This window comes from Eptatretus burgeri, chromosome 12 (assembly GCF_056783735.1).
Source record: "Eptatretus burgeri isolate ZD-2024b chromosome 12, Ebu_testis_v1, whole genome shotgun sequence".
Taxonomy (NCBI): Eukaryota; Metazoa; Chordata; class Myxini; order Myxiniformes; family Myxinidae; genus Eptatretus; species Eptatretus burgeri.
The window spans coordinates 91297660-91325383 of NC_140972.1; the positions used below are offsets into that span (position 1 = coordinate 91297660).

Below are 27724 nucleotides of genomic sequence, written 5' to 3' on the forward strand. Positions count from 1 at the left end.
GGGTGAGAGAGGGGTGAGAGAGGGGTGAGAGAGGGGTGAGAGAGGGGTGAGAGAGGGGTGAGAGAGGGGTGAGAGAGGGGTGAGAGAGGGGTGAGAGAGGGGTGAGAGAGGGGGTGAGAGAGGGGTGAGAGAGGGGTGAGAGAGGGGTGAGAGAGGGGTGAGAGAGGGGTGAGAGAGGGGTGAGAGAGGGGTGAGAGAGGGGTGAGAGAGGGGTGAGAGAGGGGTGAGAGAGGGGTGAGAGAGGGGTGAGAGAGGGGTGAGAGAGGGGTGAGAGAGGGGTGAGAGAGGGGTGAGAGAGGGGTGAGAGAGGGGTGAGAGAGGGGTGAGAGAGGGGTGAGAGAGGGGTGAGAGAGGGGTGAGAGAGGGGTGAGAGAGGGGTGAGAGAGGGGTGAGAGAGGGGTGAGAGAGGGTGAGAGAGGGTGAGAGAGGGGTGAGAGAGGGGTGAGAGAGGGGTGAGAGAGGGGTGAGAGAGGGGTGAGAGAGGGATAGATAGATAGATAGATAGATAGATAGATAGATAGATAGATAGATAGATAGATAGATAGATAGATAGATAGATAGAGAGACAGAGACAGAGAGAGAGAGAGAGAGAGCGAGAGAAAGAGAGAGAGAGAGAGAGAGAGAGAGAGAGAGAGAGAGAGAGAGAGAGAGAGAGAGAGAGAGAGAGAGAGAGAGAGAGAGAGAGAGAGAGAGAGAGAGAGAGAGAGAGAGAGAGAGAGAGAGAGAGAGAGAGAGAGAGAGAGAGAGAGAGAGAGAGATGGAGGATTCTGGCAGATGTGATGTCCAGTTTAACGTCCATCCAAGAGACGCACACACGTTGATGAATCACCCTGCCTGTGAAACACTGGGATGACAGTTTATAGCTGCGTCAGCATTTAAACCCAGGCTAAGCGACTTAGAGCGAGCACGTGTACCTCTTGGCTATCCTGAGTGTGAGTAGCAGTGTGAGGGGAGGACAAGGGAGGGGAGGACAAGGAGAGGATAAGGGAGGAGGACAAGGGAGGGAGGCTATCCTGAGCGTGTACCTCTTGACTATCCTGTGATGTGGCGATTCATTGCTCTGTAACCTAAAACATTTTTTACTCATTGTAATCATCCAATTTATTTTGCCTTCGTCATACCAGAGATCTCCACATGGACGACCACACCTCGGTATCATGACGGAAGCTTGTGGAGGTCGAAGCTTAACGAGCGCTCCAAGCAAGCACTCCAATGACACAGTTGAATGAGCTTTTAAAAACGAAACATTTAATTGTTTTTTTTTACATGTATTTATCTATGCTGAAGTGACAGGTTGTATAATGAAGGATGATCAGACAAAAAGGGGAAATGTGCAAAATAAAATTTCACATTTTTAGCGAGCCAGCTACCAACTGACTCAATGCAGTACAACGCGGGGCCAACACAGGCGAGTGCCCCTTGAACTTTGTTGAAGTCGATCGATATACAGTATTCAGTGACAGTGTGAATATTGGAGAGCACTCGAGTGCTTAAGTTGAAGTGTCTTAAATACTCAAGGAAGCACTCGAATGAAACGATTGATAAGGAACGGCTGGCGTGGGAAGTGATGAGCACTTCCTGATCTGTCATACTGAACACATCCTGTTGGCACCTGAAACGTGAAAATATGTCCAAATTAGACAAATTAACACTTATTATTATTTATTTATTTTTAGCAGTGGGAACTACTGCTAAGTTCATTTCAGGAGGTTAAATTATGAAATTTGGCTTAGTTTAGGAGATTCTCGAGGTTGTGGCATGAACGGAAATTAAATAAAGCCACAAACGCTGGTATCTCCGGGCATGTATAAGCATTGCAATGTATCCAGCGATTTATAGGTATGACAATCAGGCATTCGATGGTTTAAGTGAGGAAAGTGAGAAAAAAAACAAAAAAACTTTATCATTAAAAAATGGATGTGGCCTGTTCCAAGCCAAAGCATTGTTGAGCAGGCCAAAAAAAATGGTGGCTTAACTCCTGCAAGCCGACAGAGGGCTGACAAACATGGCACACCGCCATCTTGGTCAGGCTTATTTTGTTTTTTCATGATGACCATCCCCTAAATGATCTTCAAAAGGTGTATTTAAATTAACCCAGACACCCAGTTTTCATCCATGCACCACCTTGAAGTTCTCTTAGTATACATGCAAATTTTGGGACCGCCAGGTTTCATGGTTTTGGAGTTATGGAGGAGACTGAAGGATGGACGGACAGACTGACAGATGGACACACTGCCATTTATCATTATAGATATGCAAGAGCTCACGTGAACTCATCATTATTCTTATGGATAGGGCAAAAGGGCCATTTCTCCAGTTGATCTCGGGACAATCTTGAGCTGTCAATGCAGTGTGGCACCACGCCTTGCTCTCCAAACTGTCTGCCTATTGCAGAAAAGGCCAACTCCCCACATGGCTTACCGACTTTCTCTACTCTCATAGCAAATATGTGGCTCTCAACGGAATCCTTTCTTCTCCTCTCTCTGTCAAGGCGAGAGTGCCCCAAGACCTCGTCCTATTCCTGATATTCATCAACGATCTCTCTGACTCTCTGGAAAATTATCTTTAAATATTTGCTGATGACTCCACCCTCTGCCATGAGTGTCATCCCTCATCCTTCAAATAGGCAGTTTGCAGCTTCTTCCCTCTCTTCTGACCTTGACAAAATCACAGGATGATCAAACACTCAATATATGTCTTTCAATGGAGAAAATGTCACACTATCACCATCACTATCTCTCTCCGAAAGGACTGACTGGCAAAACCTTCCATATATTTTCTTTACAATCCTCTTGAAGAAACTCAGTCATTCAAACTCTTGGGTCTCACTATCAGCCATAATCTTACTTGGGTAAGCCATGTTTCAAATTTGGCCTCGAAAGCCAGTCACAGACTGGGGCATCCTCTGTCATACAAAGTTCTTCCATGGCATACCAGAACTCTTATCCACATAAAAAGCCTTCCTCCACAGCTTGATGGAGGACTGCTCCCCTCTGTGGGTTGGCACCCCTGCCACCCACTTTGCTCAGCTTGATGCCGTGGAAACCAAAGCCTTCAAGATAATTTGAATCTCTTATGATGAAGCTGATTCGATGGGCCAATTAATTTCCCATCGCAGACAAGTCGGTGGTCTCTCTGCCTTCTATTGCCTCATTTCTGGTCTTGCACCATCTGCTCTTTGCATACTTTGACTCCCTAGGTTTCTGAAGGGCCCATGTGGTCCACCATCAACGCCCTTCCGGTGAAACTCCCAAAATTCAGAATCTCTGTTCACCTCCACTCATTCGTTCCAATTTTTTTTTCCTGCCTGTGGAACCAACTTCCACATTCCCTTCAATGTAATTCTCCCCCCCCCCCCAGGTCTTTAAGACAGCTGTTGACCACCATCTCAGATCATCCCCAATCCAAAACTATGATCTTTCTACGCCCTTTTGAACCCCATTCTCCAAGGTCACCTCTTTACAAAATTTTTCGTTTCTTCTTCCTGAGAGTTTGCTTCTGTATTCAACGTGTCCACCCTGCGCGTCATCCTTCCCTACCCCTCATTCCTCCTCAAATCCTTTATTTATCAAAGTCTCCCTCTATTTAGTCCCTCAACCCTGCTGTTGGTGCTTCCCCTCCTCTCTTTCTACTGTTCTGGGTGCTGTTGCATCCTGATCCATTCGGTGTTCTAGCTGTTACACAAGCATGGTCTTTCGATACAAACACAGAATAATATGCTAAACAATGAAGAATATTCATCCTGTAATTTCAGTGCCTTCAACCCCCCACTGCTAAGGATGAGTTAACTACCATACAAGAGTATCTGTTGGTTATAATTTCAAGTGTGAAAGGGTCACAAATATCTCAAATAATTGAATTCAAACTTTCACCTTCTTATGATTAATGATGTGTGATATATCTCTATTATAATACCAAGGTTGCACACTAAAAACTCGGCTCGCCGTCACACGATCCCTATGAAATTGCTGCGGCACTTAGCGGACATGCCGACAATGTTTGGGAAGTCTTGGCGTTCCATAGTACCACTTGCATTTTGCACAATGCGTATTTTTGTCATTCCCCGTGTACGGTCTGTCGTCTGCTACCAGCTATGTTGTACTGCTATCCCGTGCATGTGCACGGGTATCGCTCGTTTCCCTTATTCATAAGTTGAACCATTTTCAAAGTTCATCCATTTTGTTCATTCATTTTTCCAAGTTTTAAGAATTATTAAAACTTACAAAACCAATGTTTTAAAAACAGATTAGTGTTGATTTCTATTATAAAAATTACATGTTGACTCTTATACAAGAATAGCAACTGAAAGATTTTTTAGATGCTTCTGGATCTCAAAGATATGTTGTAGGGTCTCCCAGCGCCTCAATCACAGCTTGGCCATTACTCACATCTTCAACTAGTCTTCGATAGGGGCTTGTAGCATGGTATTGTATACACTGTGGTCCTAAATGAGGAGAAAGCTTAGAAATTGAACCCAGTTTTAATAAGATAAACAGTCTTAATGTTATATAATGCCCAAGTGTCTGTGCTTTCAGAAAATGTGTACTTTGCTATGGGTCCTATGGGTATAGTTGCTTACAAAGCATGTTTTGTTTTTTTTTTAAATCCAAAAACAGGCTATTTTTTTCCATTTTTATAGCTCATTTTTTAGAAATGGGTCACATGTATGATTGTATATGTTGTCCAAAATGGTTGAAAATGCATTTTTTGTTTTATATATATATATATCATCATACATAAGAATAGAACAATTCCTCGAAACAGTACATTTCTTATGACCTTCTGCATATCTTGGCACCTTCAAATGTGTAAAATCTCAGATTTTACAAAATTTCCCCGTCATAGTGAAGCTTCCAAAATCTTATTCCAGAAATTTGAAATGCATCTGATAGAACATCTTAAATGGCAATTTACTTCTGCATAAAGTGATGATTTAAAATGGCAAGTTTCAACATGGATCATTACTACATACCAGTTTTTAGGTTCACTTCCATGATTGGGTCAAAAAGTTTAGGAAGTACGTAACAAATTGCATTTACCAAGCTGCTACAAAATTACTGTTAGCTATAAGCTTGATTTTATAACCATAGAATAAGTTTACAAAGATGGCCCTATGATATAAAAATCAATACCAAAGGCCAGTTTGTGTTCAGTATACAGAACATCAAAGGTCGTTAGGAAGTACGTAACGTTTTAAAGAAATCTGCACTTTTAATCCTAAGATGTTAGTTTGGTTCATCACAGCATGTATTTCTATGGTTAAGTTTATGTGCATATATATTTATGACCTGAATGAACACTGATCAATTTGTTAATTTCATATGACCTTGACCTCTTTGCTCAAGGTAAAATATCAGGTAAACCAAATATTCTCCATATATGTGGTTTCCAATAAGTGTATAATACATATCTAAGCCATCAGACCAATTTTGGAATGATATGAGTGGTTCCTTGATACAGATAATTGATAACCAACTTTGACCCTGTCAGAGCAATAGAAAGAGGAAGAATTAAGCTCTGCCCAAATCGATCCTGAATCCCCATGATATTGGCTAACAAATGATATGCAAAACTTAATCATACAATGACTTTCATTTTTTGGTCCCCCATGCCCTAAATGTGTACATAATACCTTGCTACAAGCCTCGGATGGGTTATGATTCTCGTAGCTCTCCCATAGTAGACCGCATTTCTATTATGAAATGAAGATTCGTAAATACAAATGGTTATAGGTGAGCAGAGTCCCCATTCTCTAGGGTATTTTGTCTAGCTTTGATCCACGACAGAATAAGTTCCGAATACAAACTGTCATCCTTTGTAGGTAGGGTGTGCACCACAGAGCATGCTATTTTTTCATAGTGGATGTCATGATGGCTAATATATATCAAAGGTGCTTGTGGATCTCAGTGATTCCATGGTATATTGCTGGTGCCTTGGACAAGTTCCTTAGTCTTGATCTTCCAATGGATAGCCATTGGTCAAACACCAGTGATCAGGATGCATTCCTTATCAAAACACAGCCCCCTCTACTGCGATTGGTGATATACTATCTGAGAAAAAAAAAATCACTGGACAAACACGATTATATTTACAATGCATAACTAGAATGGTATTCAAAGAGCGCATACCTCCACCAGGCCGAACAGTTTATGTTTTGTATCCCACTGAGAGGCCAGATCTGCATCCGGACCAAAATTTAATCGGCTTGTTTTTGTCACCTACCAAACTTTTTGAGATATCATGCAATATTGTTACGAATCTGGCAGCCATGAGCACTCAACATTCAAGTCCTTATAGAACAGTAATATCGGTGAGTGTTTCTAGTTAGGGCCCCGTCCCTTGTTTAGTGGGTGATTAATTGTACGTGCGCTGTGAATTATTTTATAGTGAGGATTTTTATATCACCAACAAACAACAACAATAACAACACTCTGCTCTCCGCATTATCTGTGCTCTTTGCGCTCTTCGCGAGCTCGCCGGCGTGCGGGTGTGTGCGGAATTCCATGCCCCAGGCGGTGTGGATTTCACACCAAATATGGTCACAAAGCGTTTCGGTCTGGCTGCGCACCAAATAAGGGTATGCGTCATTTTTCGCCCAATGGCCGACGCGCGGACCAAAGCCGGGGCGGTCCTTTGCAAGAAGGCAGAGCCGCGACACGCCGTCCAGCCAATGGGAGCAGGGATGGGGGAGCGGACCCGTCCCGAGAAAGCAACGGAATTGATTGAAGATTGCGTCCCGTCTGCTCGAGCGCGCTTCTATCTGGATCTGCGGCTGACTGCATCCCGCGCATCCGAGGCGTCTCTTCTGGCGCATTACTCCAAGCGGTCGACCATCTCATCATGGGAGATCACCTCGTCTCGCCTCCTCTGGGTCTGCGGCTGTCTGCATCCCGCGCATCCGAGGCATCTCTTCTGGCGCATTACTCCAAGCGGTCGACCATCTCATCATGGGAGATCACCTCGTCTCGCCTCCTCTAGGTTCGGCTGCCCCGGTCCGTTCTTTGGCGACTGGTGCTCCGGGAAGGTGCGGTCGTCCAGCCGCGTGAACGCGGCCAGGTAGCCAGCATGTTCTCTTCCCTCAGTTCGTCTTCTCTCCGAGCTGAAGGGGCAATAAAGACCTCGAGGTCCATCTCTTTCTGGGTATCTGTGTGTGCGTGTCTGTGTCCGTGGGCCCCGTCTGTTAAATAGAGCTGTTTAAGTGTTTTCTTTTCATAATACCTTTCTTTATTCATGATAACTCTGCTCTGTGCTCCCTTCCCCGATTATTGCTATAAATAAATACCCCTTTTGTTGAATGTTCCAGCTCATCCTTGGCCTTTCTATCATTGGTTTGCCGCGCTGTGAATGGGATTTAGGAGGTCTCATTGTTGCCGTAATCGTGCAATTAGCCGGCAGGGTTCTGGTACTTTCCGCTCAGGGTACGACTCGGATCCGGCTCACGCAGATACTGCCGAGGGTGAATTTCCCTGGTAGTTTGACGACGTGGGTATTTAGGTATATTGAAATTGGCAATTGACCCTACCCCACGTGGTCGACCTATTGGCGATCTTCAGTCGGATTAGGGACAAATGACCTTTCGGATTTATCTGAGAGGTACGACGTAAATTATGGGGGTTTGGTGGAGCCGACTGCTCCTCCTAGCGGTCATGCTCGCCACCGAGACCCCGGCCCACAACAATATATCGTTTTTGGCATTATCTATCAATGGTGAAGAATCGCTTAAAAATATATATTTTTTAAATATTATAGTATCCAGATCTGTAAGTTCACCACAATCGAAGCAATTCGTCCTTCTCACACACCCAAACTGTCCACTAAGTTTCAGCCGAATCCGTCCATAACTTTGTGAGTTATCCTGCTCACTGACAAACAAAGGTGTGAAAATAAAACCTCCATCCACCTTCAGTGGCAGAAGTCATAAACCCTGTTATTGGTCAACCATTTCAGATATTGTCGGGACTCCAGGTGTCTTAATCTCAACATGGGCCCTTACTCTTCACATCCACAACTAGTTTTTCATAAGAGAAATTACGATTCAATATCATTCCTCACATTCTGCATCCCCAAGTTCTTTCACATTTTGTGGTTATTGTTTTCAAACTGGTAATCGGTGTCTCAACATATCCCACAGACACCGCTGTCAGAATTGAATAATCCACATTCCAAGGCCACAGGCCACACCTGTACACACACACTAATGACTACACTAACCACACTAATGTGGTTAGTGGAAGAGTAACCACACTAATGAAAGGCCTGAGTGCAAATCCACTTCTGGGGAATTCCATAGAATGCATGGGTCGATAAATTGTACCGGTGCTTGCTTGACATCCCAAAGATTCTCCAAACTCCTTCACATCATGGCAGCTTGACATGATGCAAGAGTCATGTCTGTTCCTTCTAGCAATCCATTTCAGGATTCTCTTAACTATGGAGGTGATTTTCAACAGACTACCTGGGAAATGGGAATAGTTGGCCTGTAGCCTTCCATTTCGTGGTGACATTCTCATGATTGATTTCGCTGGAACAAGATGATCGCCATAATGCTGATGGAAGTGTTCGCTGTCTGACGATGAAGTACCACTCCTAATTGCAACTCTATTACCAATTTCCATTGGCACAACCCTCCCCGATGAGGTCTGAAACTAAGCAGTGAAGCTGTTTCTTGAGCTTTTAGTTACATGGGGTGTCAAATTGTTTCCCACAAAAATTATTTATCCTGTTCATAAAGGAAAACTCAACATTTGTTAGACCTTTTATCTGTAGTTCCCAGCCAGTCACGCGATTGTTCCCAGAGGTGGGTAAGTTTTTTAATATCACAGGAATATCAGTCATGTTTTTGGCTTAGAAAATACTTTGTTTCTTCAGTGCACCAACTTATCAAATGATGCATGATATTCACGGTTAGACAAAGCAGATGCACAAGCGGACGATTCTCACAATGATGACCTAATGTTAGAATAGTGTAAATGCATCGAGATAAATTGAATGTATGTGATTAGAGGAGAGGGGTGTGAATTATTTTTCTGCTTTGTGTGTACAAGATACAATGCTATCTTAACCTAATGTTCCAGTTAATTGCAATGCGAGCAGTACGATTGTATTGTGACCTAACATGAAAGTGCATCGAAGGCAAGTCCAAAAGAAGAATCAAATTTTGAGAAAACAGTCTCAGAGTAATGCAGAGGGGTGCTCGTGAGGACATCCATGTGCCCTGTTCAATCACTCATTTGCTGAGACATAAAGAAGTCAAGCCTTGTAGGCAGGTAAACTCGACCTCAATTGTCTAGCATGGCTTAGTCTTTACGCAAAGCTTAAGCTTCGTTCAGGATGCTGTTTCACTGTACCACATGTGCTTTGTGTTTGCTCCCCCCACTCTAAAACTTGTGCTATTCCTCTGTTCTTGTCCCAAGAGTGCTAGCCTTGTTCTTTAAAAGTAACACACACACACACACACACACACACACACACACACACACACACACACACACACACACACACACACACACACACACACACACACACACACACACACACACACACACACACACACACACACACACACACACACACACACACACACACACACACACACACACACACCTTGAAAGAAAGCCATCCCCATGGATGATGCCCTTCTGCTATAAGGCAGACTGAGATAGAAGGTGTTGGCTTTAGGGACTCACTTCAGCAGGTCTCCGAGTTGTCTGGCACTTGCGTCTGGCATTGTCCTGCCATCGTCTGAAGCATCTCTGGTGGTTGTCACATACATAGGTATCTCTGTTAACCTCCCCTCTTGACTGGCAGCAGCATGCTTTGTTCTATCCATCTCTAGTCCTCTATCTGTGCAGGTATCTAATCCCCTCTTTATGTTTCCTTGTCCAAAGATTTCTATCCAGGGCACCTAGGTACCAATTACTCTCTGTGATGTTGAAACTTTTCAGATCATTTCTCATTTTTATCCCTCCATCTGAGCTTTGTTCCATGTGCTTGACAGCATTTTTGCAACCATCCATAAATGGAGTTTCTTTTGGATACGATCATCAAGGTGGCCTAGCCAATTATGGAGCCTCCTGGCTGCATTAGCATCTTCCAATGATTTCTCCATCCCAAACAGTTGAGCTATCTGCACACTGCTGATGTGCCCTTGTCGTTGATGGGTCTTGGTAACTTCTGAAATGCTTCGGAGGCATCGATTATGGAAAAATTCAACTTTCCTGGAAGAGTTTCTCTTTGTCGCCCATGTCTCAGCTCCGTACAGCAGTACAAAAAAAGCACCATCACACGGTAGAGTAGTCCCTTCGTATTCAAAGAAAGGTCACTGCCCATCAAAAACAGGTTCTAGCAATGCTCCAAATGTTGGGGCAATGGTGAATCCCTGTCACAGACCATTTTCCACTTCTATCTCTGGGGTCACATTCCCATTAACATGAACTTCTGCTTTCATTCCATCGTGCATAGATTGTTTGAGGTGCACCATGACAGGAGGAACGCCATACTTTTGTCGTGTATGCCAAAGCCCCTGTTGAGAAACTGAATCATACGCTTTCCTCGGGTCCTCAAACAGCATGTATATCATAGTATTATGTTCATGGCCATCTCCACTAACTGTCTTACACAAAATATCATATCTATGCAATGTATACCATTATGGAACCTACACCGGGGGTCTGAAATAACTTCCTCAACTACCATTTATAACATCGTTTGGATTAGATGAGCAAACAGCTTCCTCATCAAATCACGTAAACCGATTCCATGCCAGTTATCACACCACGTGAGATCTCCCTTCTTTGGTGTTGGTATCAACACTGCATTTCTCCACTCCTCTGGGAAATTTTCATGATTCCACACTTCCTTGAACAAGTCTAAGATAGAATCTGTCAAGCCTGCACAGCACCTCGCCATCTCTGGCAGAATATGTCGTTTTGACCTCCAGCTTTGTCCTCTCAGGGTCTCCATTGCTTCTAAAAGTTCCTCTTCCGTGGGTGGTTTATTTTTGTCATCTCTCACTAAGTATTAGTGAATGGACTGATTATCACATTCTTCAAAGGTGCTCCTGGTGTTCAACACTGCTTTGAAGTGGTTGTCATTGATGAAGTGACTCACTTGGGCCCGTACATAGTTGGCCATCCTGTTTCCTGATTGCTGTTGGTTTAATTGGTCAAAAACGTGAATCTCTCTCAAGCATTTCCACACTCCTCTTCCCTTTTTTGTATCCCTCTCTCCACCTCACCTGCTTTCCTATGAAACCACTCGCTATTTGCTATTTTCACTTCTTTAGCTACCGCACTTCTTTGGATCACATACCTCTTCCTGTCGCTGTTTGACCCAACATCACAGTGACACACACACACAATATATATATATATATATATATATATAAATATATAAATATATAACTAACACACACACACACACACACACACACACACACACACACACACACACACACACACACACACACACACACACACACACACACACACACACACACACACACACCATTATTGGTTGTGAAAGTGCAGTCGATGGTCCCTCCTTTTCGTATGGTGCAGTGAATGAACACCATCACATGGTGTGATGTGCAATATGCTCTAGTATTGGTCAGGTCAGGTATGGGAGCATGAACCGGAGCAGCGCGTCGCTGCGTCCACTTTCCGCCGGTACTCCAGGGGCCTCCGTCTGGCCATCCCCCAGGCAGATGCCTGGCCCATCCCCATCTTCTTGAGATGCTGATCAATCTGCTGCAACCACGAGGCATGTGGTTGGCCCATTGGCCTCCTCCACTCAGGAGACTCCCTCGCTGAGAGAATCTGGTGAGCAGGATCAGCATCAGGAAAACGAGCCACATGTCCATACAGCCGCAGCTGACGCTCACGGACTATGCACGTAACAAATTTCATTTGAGTCTCTCAGCAACCGCTCGTTCGACACAAAATCCGACCAGCGATAGCCAAGGATTCTCCGAAGAGACCTGGTACCAAAGGAATTAATTCTCCATCTCAGGTCCCTGGTCAGAGTCCAAGTCACACATCCATAGATCAAGACTGGAAGCACCAAGGACATGAAGACTCAGACTTTCGTCCTCCTGCACAGGTAACGGCAGTGCAACACCCCATTATCCAGTGAATCCATGACTCTCCAGGCTCGACCCAGATGTCTGTTGACCTCTGACTCACAGCCAGCAGAGACAGGAATATCACTGCCAAGATTAGTGAATCTCTTCACGACCTCAACACCCTAACCACAAACAGACACAGACAGGACAGCAGCATCCAAGATGTCACCGAAAGCTTGGATCTAGTTTTGACCCAAGAAACCCGTAATCCCAGCAGCTCCGACTCCTCATTCAGCACCTTGAGGGCACCCAAAAGGATATCTAGAGTCTCCGCAAAGATGACTGCATCATCTGCGAAATCAAGGTCAGAGATCTTGACATTCCCAAATTATGCACCACAGCTTGATCTCTCTGACATCCCTCCCCAGAATCCAGTCCATACAAGTACTGAAAAGTGTGGGGACCAGTACACACCCCTGATGAACTCTAGTAACAACTGAAAATAAGTCAGAGATGGTATCACCACATCTCACAGCACTCTCAGTACCAGGGTAGAGTTCAGACATCAGATCGATCCGTTTTGGTGGTACCCCACGAAGACCAAGAATCCTCGAGAGGGCATCCCGATTCACTGAATCGAACGCTTTACAGAGATCAACATAAGCTGCAAGCAGCTTCTGCTCTGATCGCTCTGACTCACCTCTCTCTACTGTTGGGTGTGGATGCAAACCAAGCTAGATGTACAAAGTTCTATCTCCTGCACATATATTTCCTTGGAATTTTCATCCGCTCAAATTGTTAGCCCTAAAAGTATCTACAAATTATGTTTATTGGTCGGTTCGAAATAAAACCGTTCATTTAAGACTTGAACGAGTTTTATAGTGCACTGTGATCCATAAGCACAGATGGACAAAGTTTTGGATCGTTAACACCATCAGGGAATTTCTGAATGAGATGCTATCTGTCCCGATGTGATAGTGTATGTTTAAATGAGCCTACATGAGCAGAAAGACAATGCTTCAATTGAGTAACGAGATCACCAGGAGACTGTAAAGAGCAACAAAAAGTAGATAATAATTTTGGGAGAAATCAAAAAGTACGATCGGAGTCAAGAATGGATAAAGTAGAAATGAAACAAAGAGAAAACGGAGTAAGGGTACAGCTTTTAATGTTTGATGGTGTTACTTGCTGACTATTAGACAAAATACATTTTTAGCTCCAACAACCATCTTAAAAAACAAAAGAAAAAGATTTGTTCAAAAGAAAAACCTTCCCATAATTCCTGAATCAAGGTATATGATTGTTGCCAATCATGTTTTGTTTTGCCTTTACCTGAGCATTCATTGTTGTGCATTATTTAGCAGTACTTGGACATGTTAAAGAGTGGGGTGTAAAAGATTGCTTCAATCGTGCCAAACTTCCTGATTATTTTTTTTAAACTATTTTAAAATTATTTCATTTAAATCGAAGTGTACATACCTGAACACTGTGCGGAGTGACGTGTTCTATGAACTCTCTAGTTTTTGAAATGATTGTAATTATTTTTGAACATGCAACCACATCCAATAAAAGACAATTTTTTTGACAGTAATTAAAAAAAAAAAAAAAAAACCTCGACATTGTACGTGTAAAATAAAAAAGTACACTATTTTTTCCTGAAATATTGCAACAACAGCATTTATGGTAAATTCTGTCGAAAGGCTTCATTCTAATTTGATTACAGCTTCTGGTACGCAAAGGCCATCTGAAGTGAGAAGAACCAAAATAGCAGAAAACAAGTACATTATGATTATTTATTTTAAATCTCTCCAACACCTGGTGTTGGCTTAGCGGTTACAGTGGTGGCTTGGGATCCAAGCTTACTGGTTAGGGTGGTGGCTTGGGATCCTAGCTTAGTGGTTAGGGTGGTGGCTTGGGATCCAAGCTTAGTGGTTAGGGTGGTGGCTAGGGATCCAAGCTTAGTGGTTAGGGTGGTGGCTTGGGATCCAAGCTTAGTGGTTAGGGTGGTGGCTTGGGATCCAAGCTTAGCGGTTAGGGTGGTGGCTTGGGATCCCAGCTTAGCAGTTAGGGTGGTGGCTTGGGATCCTAGCTTAGCAGTTAGGGTAGTGGCTTAGGATCCTAGCTTAGCGGTTAGGGTGTTGGCTTAGGATCCTAGCTTAGCGGTGAGGGTGGTGGCTTGGGATCCTAGTTTAGGGGTTAGGGTGGTGGCTTGGGATCCTAGTTTAGGGGTTAGTGCGGTGGCTTGGGATCCTAGGGACCTGAGATCAAGCCTCGTCGGCTGCTGAATCAACACCAGGGAGTTGACTCAGCCTGTCATCCTTCCGAGGTCGGTGAAATGAGCACCAGTGGAGCAGTCAAAAGTCTGCACACGAAGGGAAGGGGTATCAATGGATTTATTAAATCTGGTATTGGTGTGGTGCAGGCATGATGGGCCGAATGGCCTCCTCCTGTGCATAATTTCCTTGCTATGTAAAAGTTCTCTCAAAAATGGTAAAAGTCATTTTATCTTTTAGAAACAAATAAAGAATAAAAGGTAGCATACTTTTCCAAACTCGAAGGTGGTGCACATTCTGGGGAAGCAGTGCACAAAATAAAAGGGTGGATGAAGCTCGTGATGTGGAGGAAGATCTATTTGATTCAGAAATGTTAAATTAATGACAAAAGAAAGCCACAACAATCTCAAATCCACCCACTCGAGAACATTAAGGAACCCAAGGTAAAAAAAATAAATCCTTCAGTTTGACATTTCGATCATGTATAACGCGAAACATTGCATTGACGCCATTAATGAGTTAATATTTCTGGTAATGTCCAAACTTGTAAATGTTTCGAAAAGTGTAAACACTTCAGGAAAACCAAGTGGCTTTTTCAATCATAGTGTAAAACAAAATACGATAGCTAACCTTATTCCTATCATGTGGATTATGTCACAGAAATGGAGATATAATGCTTACTTAAAAGCTAAAATCGAGATCGGTAATGTGTATCTGAGGGCCTGGTTGTAAGGAGGCATGGATTGTGGTTTGAAGTGAGGCTTGGGATGCAATATGCTATTTTACCACTCTTATTCTGTGGCAAGTAACATGGAATGTTCCACTCTATGAACTCACTGTGGTTTAGAGAGGTCACATTCTGCGGCATTGAACACCCAGACTAAAAATGACCAATAGAGATTGTCAGTCATGTGATGGGCATAACTTTAGTGAGAGCAGAAAACTCCATTTATTAAAAAGACGAGACAGCTTCCCTTTCAACAAAGTTGATCAGGAAGCTGTATTTGTGCATTGACAATATACTGCGACATGGAGGGGTGGGGGAGGGGGTAGGGAGAGGTTCCATAGTTTGATCATGTTAAAAATAGTATCGACCGTGTGATTGGGTGGCATGGATTACTCTTGTAATAGCTATTTCTCTCGTGGTAAGTAGTATTGTAAAATGTACACTGAGGAGGCAGTGAGTCTTAACTTTAAGACAGTTTAGAGTATGCTTGTTGTCTAAAACCTCCTGGTTTTGAATGAGGACTTGGGCAGGAACGCACCAAAGATGCTACGTGCTTTTAAAGGCAACACAACTGACTATTTGGCCGGCATATGGCTGGAGATCCTTGGTGGTGAGGCCCGTTGTAGAGTCCTGGCTGAAGGAGGAACACTTTTTCTATGGCTCGCCCCCATAGGTCGGGATGGCCCGAATAAAGGTGCCATCTATTTGGCTGCCGTCATCGCCATCTTCCAGTCCTGTGGCACACCAACCCTGTGCTGCACCAGCCTTGTATAACATCAGCCTACATGGGTTATACCAAACTCAAAACCAGGTCATGCCTTTCTGAAGCCCTCACTCATTCCCCATTGTTGTGCAACTCCCGGTATTTATTTTTTGGTGCCATCGTGGGTTATTTCTCTCCTTGTACATAGGTTTGCATGCCCCATCATCCCTACTTGGGTTTGTCGACTGCTTGGTTCATCCATTTTATTGATAGCGTCTTGTCAACCCTTATCCCCATATTTATTTTTGCAATAAACCCATTTCAATTACAAGAGCCTTTTTCCCACCTTCTGCATCCCATACATTGCACCACCTGGTTCGGCTGCCATTTGGGTGATCCTCGAGGGATAGTAGTTGTAAGATTGAAGCAGTACAACCCCCCCTCCCCCCAAAAAAACGTTTTGGAATCCATGGAGTTCTTATATCCCCAACTTAGAGCAGGCTGTGTTAACAGACCCCTCTGACTTGACAATTGGTGACAGTTCATGGGATAGTGAACCTGGGTGCGAATCCCACCAGGATCCGACAATTGCAGTCAGGATTGGGATTCAAGCTCCACACAACTGGAGAGTTGGGTTTGTCCCGATATCCCCAAGGAAAATTATTAAAATCAAATTTGAGTGCAAAATGCACAATTGGCAGTGATGAAATTTGAAAGATTTTATTTTCTAATTGAGTGCCCACGCGAGCAGTAAGCAAGATGGTGGAGTGTGTGGAACATGTGAATGGAGGCGAGCTGGGGTTAGGGTCTAGTGGGGACGAGGTTAGGTTGGGAACCTGCCTCACTCCTGAGCGATCTAGCCAGGAGGCTGGTGCAATTTTCACCTGGGACATGTTCCTGCAAATAATGGAACAAATGATGTTAATGAAAGACAGGAATGAGAAATTGGAAGTCAAAATGGATGACGATAATACGATTTATAAAAATGTCGAGAATTTGAGAAATTGGGAAAGGAAATGAAGGGGAAAATTAATAAACTGGAAACAAAATTACATCAAACAATGCAATGTTTGGGGCACAGGCAAGGGCACGAATTGAAAGTACAATTGCGAGTTGCTTTAGGGGGATAAAGGAAACTGCAAAAAGGACATGTTTTAAAGGTAATAATGGCCTGGAAGGACATCCCACTGGAGTGGATGTCGCTCTGTCCCAAAGCAAAAAGACGGTCCCCAAGACAAATCAGATAGAGAGTTAAGAGGGGGAGAAACAAGTGAGCCCTGTGGTGTGTGAAGCAAATAAAACTCCATGGTGTGTGGTACACTACTTGTTGGTGGACATTTTGACCCAGCAGGGGTCTTTCTGGTGTGCCCAGGACGGACAGGATACGACATGATTCCAGCTCCTGTGTAAGCGCAGGTGGCTGAGCCTGATCCGGTGAACCAGGTCTCCGAGACTGCGACGTTTTGGATGGTGGGCGAGCCAACGCAATGTGGGAGTGAGGTCGGCTCGAAGTTTGTGAGCAGTTCCAGACCTATGCTAGTGAGCGTGGCTATGCCCGTCATGGTGTATGAGCTGGCGGCGAGGGTTCTACCGGACCCAGAGTATTTGAGGTGGACCCTGTGGGGGTGACTCGGCACCCAGTGTCTTCGACCAGCCGAGTACGGGGAATGTGATAACGGCTACAGTGCAGGGAGTAATGTAGGCCATGTGCAATGGGTGGAAAAGCAGCTAGAAGGTGGTTTTCATTCCATGACTGAGGGCTACTTGAAATCTTGTATATGGATGGACAACTATATGGTGGACTCTGGGTAAAAAGTTCTCCATGAGATCTCTGTCCAACATGTGGGGTGTTGAAGTTGGCCATCAGGGTACAAAAGCCACTTTTTGGCAATTTGACCATTTTAAGGACTCGTATCTGATTCTCCAACACCACTCATACATGGGCTATTGTACTCTGTGAACTTGAAGATGGGACAACATACTTTCAAAATTCAAAAATACCAAGGTTGCCCTTGCTTTATTAAAGTAATTCTCATAAATGAAACACAGTGATTTTTTTTTTCATAAACAATCACAACTTCCCTTGTTTTCAATAAATCACAGATTACTAATTAATTAATGGTCGATAAGTAATTATGCACAGATCAAAACAACCCACAGCGAATATCTGCCAAATGAAGTATCAAGTTCTTTTAATTAATAATGGTTCTGTTGTCGTTGTCGTAATCAGGTGCTTCAGTAAATAAATAAGGCTTTGAGGAGTAACATTCGGCATTTTTGGCCTTTTCCATGCACTCATTTGTTAAAGACGAGACAAGCGAGACAGTCAAAACTGCGGGAGCTGAGAGCTATCAGAACAGGGTTTTCAAACAGGAAACAAGAAGGTCAACCGTCAATTACTGAGGGAATAATCGTGCCTGGAGTATTGCCGTTCAACCAATTAATCATTATCTGCCCCATTTTCAATGTGTATCATGTCAAAAGCGGCAATCCCAGCACCATAATAATGAACAAGGAATTTGCGGACAATTACGTGGTGAAGACTTTCCAGCAGAAGCTTCTGACACCAGATTGACCCATTGTCATGGTGGCCAGAGATGACACCGTCCGTGGATCCTTATGCGATTGGCTGGGTTTCAATCATCACATCCCGCAGCCCAGCATCAGTGAAACACTTCCCAATCACTGCTAGAAATGCCATGCAGCTGTGTAATTCTCTGCAAGATAACTGGTCGTCACTCCAACGAATCTTCTGGACTTTCACATACATAGTCTAATCACAGACACAGACAATGATGATGCGATTCAACGCGAGAGAGTGAGCCATCTCCACGCTTTTTTTCATCAGGCTTGTATAGATTGCTGACAAATCAGTAGGTGAAGCTTCCACGATGGACAGATAATGTAGGGCAGACTATCTTAGAACATTGTCTGCCTGAAGGAATGTATCGAACTCGGACAATCCCGGGATCAAGCGGAGCCTGGTATCGACATATTTGCAGCAGATGAATGCCATTCCAATGCGAATGGCACTCTTCACAACCACTTCATACTTTTCTTTTTTCAATAAACTTTCTAGTACAATGCTAAGATTCAAGGGGCCACGCCTTTTCTTTCGAATATAATACTCTGGGTGTGCGCTGCGGCTCGCCACGTCGCCACAGGGCGAATCCCCCTTACCTGTGGCTAATATTTTAAACCACCCATTAGCCACTGTGGCTAATCCATGTTATAGTGGTTTTTTTTAACCAGTTTGAGACGAATTTTGGGTGATTTTAGCACAGAATTCAACCTTCGTTGAGACGGCCGCCATTTTGTATGTTTTGATTACGGGAATCACGTGTGATTTCATTCAAGCTTATATATACTAACTCTAGTAGTTTTAAACTAGTTTCTAGTTAAAAAAAAAAAAAAAAATCGACCAAAATTACGCATGATTCTCATGATTCTCGTCTCAAATTTTTATTAAAAAATTTTTTTCCACAAAGATTCGGCGCTACATGCTTCGTTGGGTCAGTGGTTGCCAGGTGAGTTTTGACACAATCAGTAGTAGTACGAGTTTGTTTGGATGAGTGAGTTTGATGGGTGACTTTGGTTGGTTGGATGAGTGAGTTTGATGTGTGATATTGGTTGGATGAGTGAAGTTATTGGGTGAGATTGGTTGGATGAGTGAGTTTGACTGGCATGAGGTTGGTCCAATCCTGGTCCACAACCACCCCCATCCCCCACGACCACCTACTCAAAGCACAACGACCATACCCCCCCCCACCCCACACACCGCCATCCCTCACAATCACCACCTCCCCTGATGGTTATTCATTCAACCAATCTCACACGTCAAACTCACTCATCCAACCAATCTGGACAATCCAACCAACCTCACCCATCAAACTCACTCATCCAACCAATCTGGACAATCCAACCAACCTCACCCATCAAACTCACACATCCACCTTAAAATTAACTTATTATTTCATGTAGCTAAAAAAAAAAACTTTTGAATAAAATATGTGGCTATTTCCTTTCTCCTGTGGCTAATCATTCTAAACCTGGATTAGCCACAGTGGCTAATTCCTTTTGTAAGCCAGAGCACACCCAGAATACTCAATGGACTTCAGTGGTAAAATCTTCAGTGACCTGTTTCCCTTCTTCAAAGATACTCTTTCAGAGCAGTCTGCGAAAGCATTAACCACACACTGAACCACCAGGCCATTTGTGTGGTGCCTTGTGTCACGTCAAGTTTGGGTTTCCTGCCAAAAATCAACATTATCCCAGACTATTATAGTCGGGGTCTCCTTCGAAAATCTGGCTGCAATGTTAATAGTGGGATCGTGAATTCTTAGTTCAGCTAAACGAGTCTCAAAACGGACAACAGTCACGTGACGCACAGTGACCATAACCATTGATCAATTTCAACAGCCGTGACAAACGAGACAAATGCCTGATTGTCATTCCTAAACTCAGAGATGTTGGCGTCTGTTTTTGACCCTGTGTTGCATCCGAAGTCCGATACCAAAGGATGTTTCCTGGCTGTCTCACTGCATTACGCAAAAGTCAATCATAATATATGTTCTTTAAGAAGGCAGCACTGGTAAGAACAAAGGCCAAGTAAAAATCTCTTAAAATTTCCAAATTAAAGGTGATTGATGCACATGGATGTGTAGAGATCCGATACATATAGACAATCAATAACTATTCCAGGATGATTCTGTGGCAAAGCATCACCTACCTTTCACAGCTCACAGACTGACAAGCTCTCTTCGGTCGCTTTACGAGATATCTGGTACACTCCAGGAAACGCATCTGGTGGGATCGGACTTCGGATGCAACACAGTCACTCGCCAATAGGTAGAGCAAGATGCCGTCATCCCTTTTGTGTGTGGCGGCTTTTAACAATTGACCTGAATAATTATCAAAGCATAATAATGAAAATCATAATATATTTACTTGGTGAGAGAACAGATATGAGGTTAGGGGAAAAGAGCTTTGTGATTAAGAACATGGAGGGATGAAACATCATCTATACCTCCCTGCGGTGATTGTTTCTGTTTGAGTGTGCATATCTCGTTTTGGGCCATATCGTTTTTTATTTTTTAAATCCGTTCTTCTCATGACAAATTATGCATGTTTTTGGAAGAATGTACGACTTTGCTGACAGCAAAAAACTTGATCGAAGTTTCTTCTTGTGAGAGGATTGATGCTTGAGGGTGGCTGACCCAGCTGACAGTTATGAAGTACATTCCTTTGCTCGATTGTAAGGTTTCTGGCTACTTTATATCCTTTTTTTAAAATCAGTGAAATGCTGATAACAGGTATCATGATGGCCGGCACCATTGGGTATATTGGCAAAGTCAACGCCGGCATGACTCTCGTAATGAGACGAGGCTATCTCACCACATTCACCGTCCAACTCTATCCATTTCGACAAATATTCATGGTACTTAACCCACCAAAGGTGTGAAGGCTTGAATATCTTAATTCTTGATGGATGATATATGAATGACACACAGTTGTGGAAATTTTTGTAGCACTTTTCTGAATGCATCGTTGTGATACACACCCCTCATGGAGGTGGCTATTGCTGAATACATAGAACACTGGTGGTCACAATACTGGCTGATGATTGGCTGGGTGTCAATACTGCTATGCTGCGTAACCAAGTCACTGCATCCGCGAGTGGCTACACTACAAGAAAATAGTGCTGAACATTAACAGTGACTACTTGGTGATGGACATGGTTGACGATGCAAACTCTTTATATTGACTAGAAAATATATTTCTGAAACTTATTCAAGTGTAGATAAGTAGTACCCCTCCAATGGAACGAAACTGAATGAAAGCTCAGACCTGCTCATGGCCGAATGAGAAGGAAGAGGTTTAGTGGTCGAGAGCTTCGAAAGAGACAGACCATTGTGGGAGAATGTCAGTTGTAGCCGCAATTGGCATTTGAAAATGTGTTTTTTTGTATTCAAATAGGAACTGTGATTCATGAGCAGCTTGCCACTCATCACATAGATAAGGGTTGGATGAGTGGGTGGGTCAAGGCCAGCAATGGCTGCAGGAGGGGCGAGCAAGCCCAAGAACAATGGGGTTGTATGCAGTCGCATTTGGACACTCAAGGCCGTAAAATTAAGTTCATTTTAAAGCATCTTTGGTTGGATATGATCCCTGGGCTGCTTGATTCGGACCAGGGGGATCAAGATGGCCAGCCTCATGAAAAATGCCCAGCTGGGAAATTGGGTTGTGCCAGGGGGCTGGGGGAGCTGCACTTGCAGGATTTGGACATGGGGTCCAACCATGGGTGTGGTATGACCCAGGTCCCACAGGGGGGGGGTCTGGTGGTGTGGGTGCATCCCCCGTCCATCGGGGTGCTGTCCAGCCGATTTCACACGTCCTATATTCAGCCCCCATTTCTTGTACAGTCTGGGAGCGGTGGAAAAGCTGAACATTCCTCTTTCAGGTTTTGAGACATTGTTACATAAATCAGTGAAGCAGTGGAGCATTTTTCTCTCTCTCCATGTTTATCGATCGGTATGAACTATTTACAAGCTACTTTTAATTGGTGTTGCACTAAAACAATGTGACTCGATCGATGTTAAACTTCCAACTCGTCATGTGACCTTTTAGTGGATGGCATTGCTTAAGCAGAGAAGTTCAATTTACACTCTAAAGTCAAATTTCCAAAATGTCTAAACCGAGTCAATGTGAGATTAATTACTACATATGCGGTCAAATATCACACATACAACCTTTTCCATCCACCTTTAACAGAGAAAAACATTAATAAAGCATGAAAGGTGTATCATTATGGGCCTCTTGAAAAGTATAACAAATGGTATTAGATTATTATCAAATGAGCAAAAGTGATTGGATTATTCATGTGTGAAAAATTCTGAGCACTTCATGGTGAAACCAAAAGGTCCAAAAATTACATAATGCATGTCTGTCATGCATCGTAGACAACATGCAAATTTCACAATAACAATGAAAATACTCAGATCAACTTTTCAAAATGTATTCATACAAAACAGATAAATAAGACATATATTCATGCACATATAAATTTACACATACAATGCATGGATACATTTACATGGAAACTGTTATTATACAGTCACCAAAGTTTGTGATAATGACGCAATAGAACCCATTATTGTATTTAACGACATCTCCTCAAAATTTAAGCAATAGCTTTGTGTGGATAGTCATTTCTGAGTGGTTGCATTAATTTTGCAACAAAATGACTAACAGTAGTAAGCAGAGATGGATGCATAGATGATATAAAAAGACATTGCAAAAATGAAGGCTGCACAAAACATGCTGTAAAGGTGTGTTTTCATGGTGCGGTGTACTGTGTTTAACAAAAGGAAATTTTGAGGCTTAGAAAAGTAAAACTATCAATATAAAGTGAGAAAATAAGGTATGAATAATAAAATTACCCTCAGCAGAGCATTGCGTGCTGCCCGTCCAAGGTCCGTGTGCCATTGCAGCAATCCTGGGTTGAGGTGCTCGATGCTCGGCTCAAAGTGGAGTTGAAGTGTCTTGATATGATCTGCATGTCAAAAGTCATGAAGGGTATTAATACATCACTTGTACACATTAACTAAAAAAAAAAAAAAAACCAATCTCTCAATCACGGGAGTACGTGCATGCACGCACGCACACACACAATATGTCACTCCAAGGAGGAGCTTCTGCTCTACGCTGATGAGGGCCAGCCAACAAGCCCGAAACATGTGTTCGTAGATATTCCCTCTCCGGGGTGGACTGATCTATAAAATGGAGAATTTAATTATCTTTCTGTTATTGGCTGCATTACAATCCGAGGGAGATGTACTGTTTAGGTCGAAGAGCCTTAAAAAAAAAAGAGGGGGGGGGGAAAGAAAAAAATAAAAAAAATAAAAGAAACAGTCCCTCGATCGCACCTCCTGACTGTTATGGTGAGCATCGCCATGGATTATGTCTCACACGGTAAAACCGCATAATCCACAAAGAACAACCGTCCGTCTGCCACACAGATGATTGGTCATGCTAATGCAAACCATTCAACCAGAAGGCACGTGATGTGATCGGTGGGTAACTCGAAATATGTGGGGAGTGACGAGCACTCCGCTGATCTCCAATGGACATACAGTCCGACACCAAAGCATCACTTCCGATCCGGAGGCCTCAGCCCGGCGAGTCTGTCAAGCAGACAAAGGTGACATGGTCAACATCAGTAAGAGGTCAAACGGAGCTGCCGACCCAGATTTTTGGCTTATTTGCAGTCATCAGAACGGCATTCCATTAGATATAAAATGATGACCACATTCGTCGTTTAAACATCAGTACCCAGGCAAAAATGCTACAGTTAGAACTATAGTATGAGAGTTGTACTCTCATATACTACAGTAGTCTGCAGATAATTACTACAGGAAAGGAATGTTATTTTTGCCTGGGTAGTTACTATATACAATATATATATATATATATATATATATATATATATATATATATATATATATATATATATATATATATATACATATATACACATATATACACATATATACATATATACACACGCACATATATATTCCCGAATGAAAAATCAGCCCAAGCAGATGATTCTGAGCATTATGCTTACTGATGAGCTCTAATAATGGCAGAACATGTTTGCAGCAATGCCTCCTCTGCTTGTGTATTTATTTATTTGTTTGAACCAATGCCTCAAAGGCTTGGTGCACACTGTGAGAGGCTCCCTAGGGATAGCAGTACAGTTATACGATGCTTCACGAAGGTTCGCGACAACGAAGTTTCATTTTGGACTATTAATCACTTTACAAAGGTTTTCATTCACCACAATGAAGGAGCCATCACAGTGTCATGGTGATTGTGCAATGCCACTTCTGTGGCGATGATAAGTATGATACGTTTTTCCACTGATTAACTTTTCAGAAAGCTTTTGAATGATTAAATTTTCAGAATGAAAGGGTTTAAAATAACCACGTCCTCCACCACCTCCCAGTGGTCTTCTTGTATAGAAACTTTGACTCAAGATTGTTTTGGTGAGTGGTAGAAATAAATTAACTTCATTTTTGCATTACTGTCTCTTTAATTTGGTAAATAGTAATATTGCAACATCACTTGCAACTAAATCCATCGTTATACGAAGCATATGGCTTTGCTTTTCGACCGAAACATCACGGGTAGAAAACGAAGTGTATTTTACCCAGAATGAAAAAAATGGAAAACAAGTTCCTGCATAAGGAAGGGTTATAAAGGGACTTAACCCCTTTGTTGAGTGGGGGATACCTGCATGGCACAAAATGACAGTCACATCACAATGTTGTTGCAGGTCCAGCTCCAGTAGACATTGTCAAAGAAGAGGCCAAAAACAACATTCCAAAAGCAAGCAGAAAGAAGAAGGCTAAATGGCTGTCAAAAGAGGCACAGTAAATATTGCAGACGAAAGAAGAGAGAAGAAAACCAAAGACGCATCAAGACAACACATTAAGCTGTTAAATGCCGACTTCCAACGACAAGCTTGGAAAGGCAAAGATAAATATTTCAGAGGTATGCATCGAGATAGAAAGTGACAACAGAGCTGGTAAAACATGAGATCTTTTTTGAAACATCAGAGAGATCACAGGAAAGTTTAAATTGAGGCCTTTCCTTAAGATTGGAACAGGAAAGATCTAACAGAAGAAACACAGGTAAAACTAGAAGGGCACTCGGTAGAGCGCATACCTCCGCCACGCAACACCTGATCCACGAGAACATATCGGGCAAAATACATTTTTGAGATATCGTGCTATAAATCGTTTTTGGCCCTATCTCTCAATGGTGATGAATCACCTAGAAATTAAAGAATTCTCGTATCCAGATCCAGATTCGGATCTTCACCAAAATCTAATCAGTTTGTCCTTGTCACACACCGAAACTGTCAACAAAATTTAATTCACATCCGTTCTCAATTTTTTTGAGATATTCTGCACACAGACAAACAAACAAACAAACAAACAAACAAACAGACAGAGAGGGGTGAAAACATAACCCCTTCACCTTCGGTGGCAGAGGTTAACAAAGATGGAAGGACTATATCGAAACTCTACACAAATGAAATGACAATATGATGGCAACCTTCGTAGAAAGAGAATATGAGCAAGAATCAATAGTGATAGAACGGTATGTATGGCCCGAAAAGAGCTGACTAAAGGAAAACCACCGGATGCCGATAAAATCCCAAAATAATCTTTAAGATATAGTCGAGGAGAAAGCAATCAAAATTTTAACATCTATCTGTACACGGATCTGGAGTAAGATGTATGGCCTAAAAAGTGGAAACAGTCAGTCTACATACCATTGCCAAAGAAAGGGGATCCAATCCAAGAGAATGTTCAAATAACTGAACCATTGCTTTCATTTCATATCCTCGTAAAACATTACAAAAGATCATTCAACACATATAGAAGACTTCATTAAACGAGACATTCCCATTTAGCAAGCAGGTTTTAGAAGAGGAAGAGATACTAGATGTCAAATTTCAAATCTGAGGTGGGACATGGAAAAAAAAAATCAAATAAATATCAAAGGAAGGTACGTCTCTGTTTTATAGATTATAGGAAAGCTTTCAATTGTGTTGATCATGAATTGATGTGGATTATGTTGAGAGAAATGGGGATGTCAGAACACCTGATATATGCGATAAGAAGCCTGTGCTATATACCATTTTTGTCCCTGTCTCTCAATGGTGAAGAATCACTTAAAATATTTTAGTAGTCAGATCCGGAACTTCACCAAAATCTAATCAGTTCATCCTTGTCACACACCGAACCTGTCCACAAAATTTCATCCAGATTGATCCACAACTTTTTGAGGTATCCTGTACACAACCAAACAAACAAATGAACAAACAGACAGAAAGGGGTAAAAACATAACCTCCTTCACCTTTGGTGGTGGAGGTAACAAGAGAGGACTTAAAACTGATTGCTGGTGGTCATCCTACTTTGATTTCAAACATTTTAGTGAATTCTAAGTTCCATTTTAACATTGTTACCCCGCACACATAAATAAAAAAAGCAGGGTTAAGCAATTGGTTCACTTTTGTCTATCCTTCCGTCAACAAGCGTCAGTTTATGATCGAGGAACAACTTGATTCCAATTGAATGGTATATTTTGAACACGAATCGGAAAACGAACCTGCAGTTTAGCCGTACTTTGGCTCTGAATTTGGCAAATTGTATGGGATCTCGTTCCGATTGCATATGTGCAAAGAGGAGTGGGATAATTATTTTACTCTGTCCGTCTTTCTGTCTGTCTGGCAGGCAAACAAAATTGTAAATCATTCCAAACAGGAAACTTGCTGTTTTTAAGCACACCATAAAGGACACAAACGACAAGCATGAAGAACTAATATAACATGTTAAATAAGGTGGTGTGTATTACACTGCAGCAACAGCAGTAAGTTTCCAGAATTGTTTTTTTGACATCCTTTAAAGTCTCTTATATTTAAATGTAATTATATATTGAACACTGAAGAACACAAATCGCCTTTTTTCCACTTTTAAAACCCTTCCGTCTGGCAGTACTTGGACAAAATATTACCATATTTTACGTCATCATGACCAATCAAATTCGCCGCTCGTGGACCCTGTCCATGTCCTTGTTGTGTTATATTTTTCCTCAATTTATATAATTATTATTATTATTACTATAATGTTTATCTCAAGACTGTGTGGGTGAGGTGTTGGATGAACTCTCTAGTTCTTGATTTGTTTTTGTACATTTCATTGACTAATTTGACCATTATTTTATTCAAGCAACAGCTGTCTTCTGAGTGCAACAACTGCTCTTGGTAATTGATCGTATGCTTTCTCAATGTCAAGGAAAACATGATACAGTTTCCTTTTATTTGGCAACTACTAGTCTTGGCATTGTCTTGAAATAAATATCGTCTCTGCTGATTGATCTTCCTGGA

General features: G+C 42.5%; 1 protein-coding gene across 4 annotated transcripts in view; it reads right to left on the bottom strand.

Annotated features, from left to right (window-relative positions):
* LOC147016127 (VPS10 domain-containing receptor SorCS3-like) overlaps window positions 1-27724 on the bottom strand; it is a 999683-nt gene that overhangs the window by 80732 nt on the left and 891227 nt on the right. For all 4 annotated transcript variants that reach the window (XR_015050022.1, XM_085848866.1, XM_085848865.1 and 1 more), the window contains one exon: window positions 23204-23316. Coding sequence is in view for 3 of the 4 variants with exons in the window: in XM_085848866.1 (XP_085704992.1) it covers window positions 23204-23316 (113 nt within the window). In the remaining variant the exon portion in view is untranslated. The remainder of the gene's footprint in view (window positions 1-23203; window positions 23317-27724) is intronic.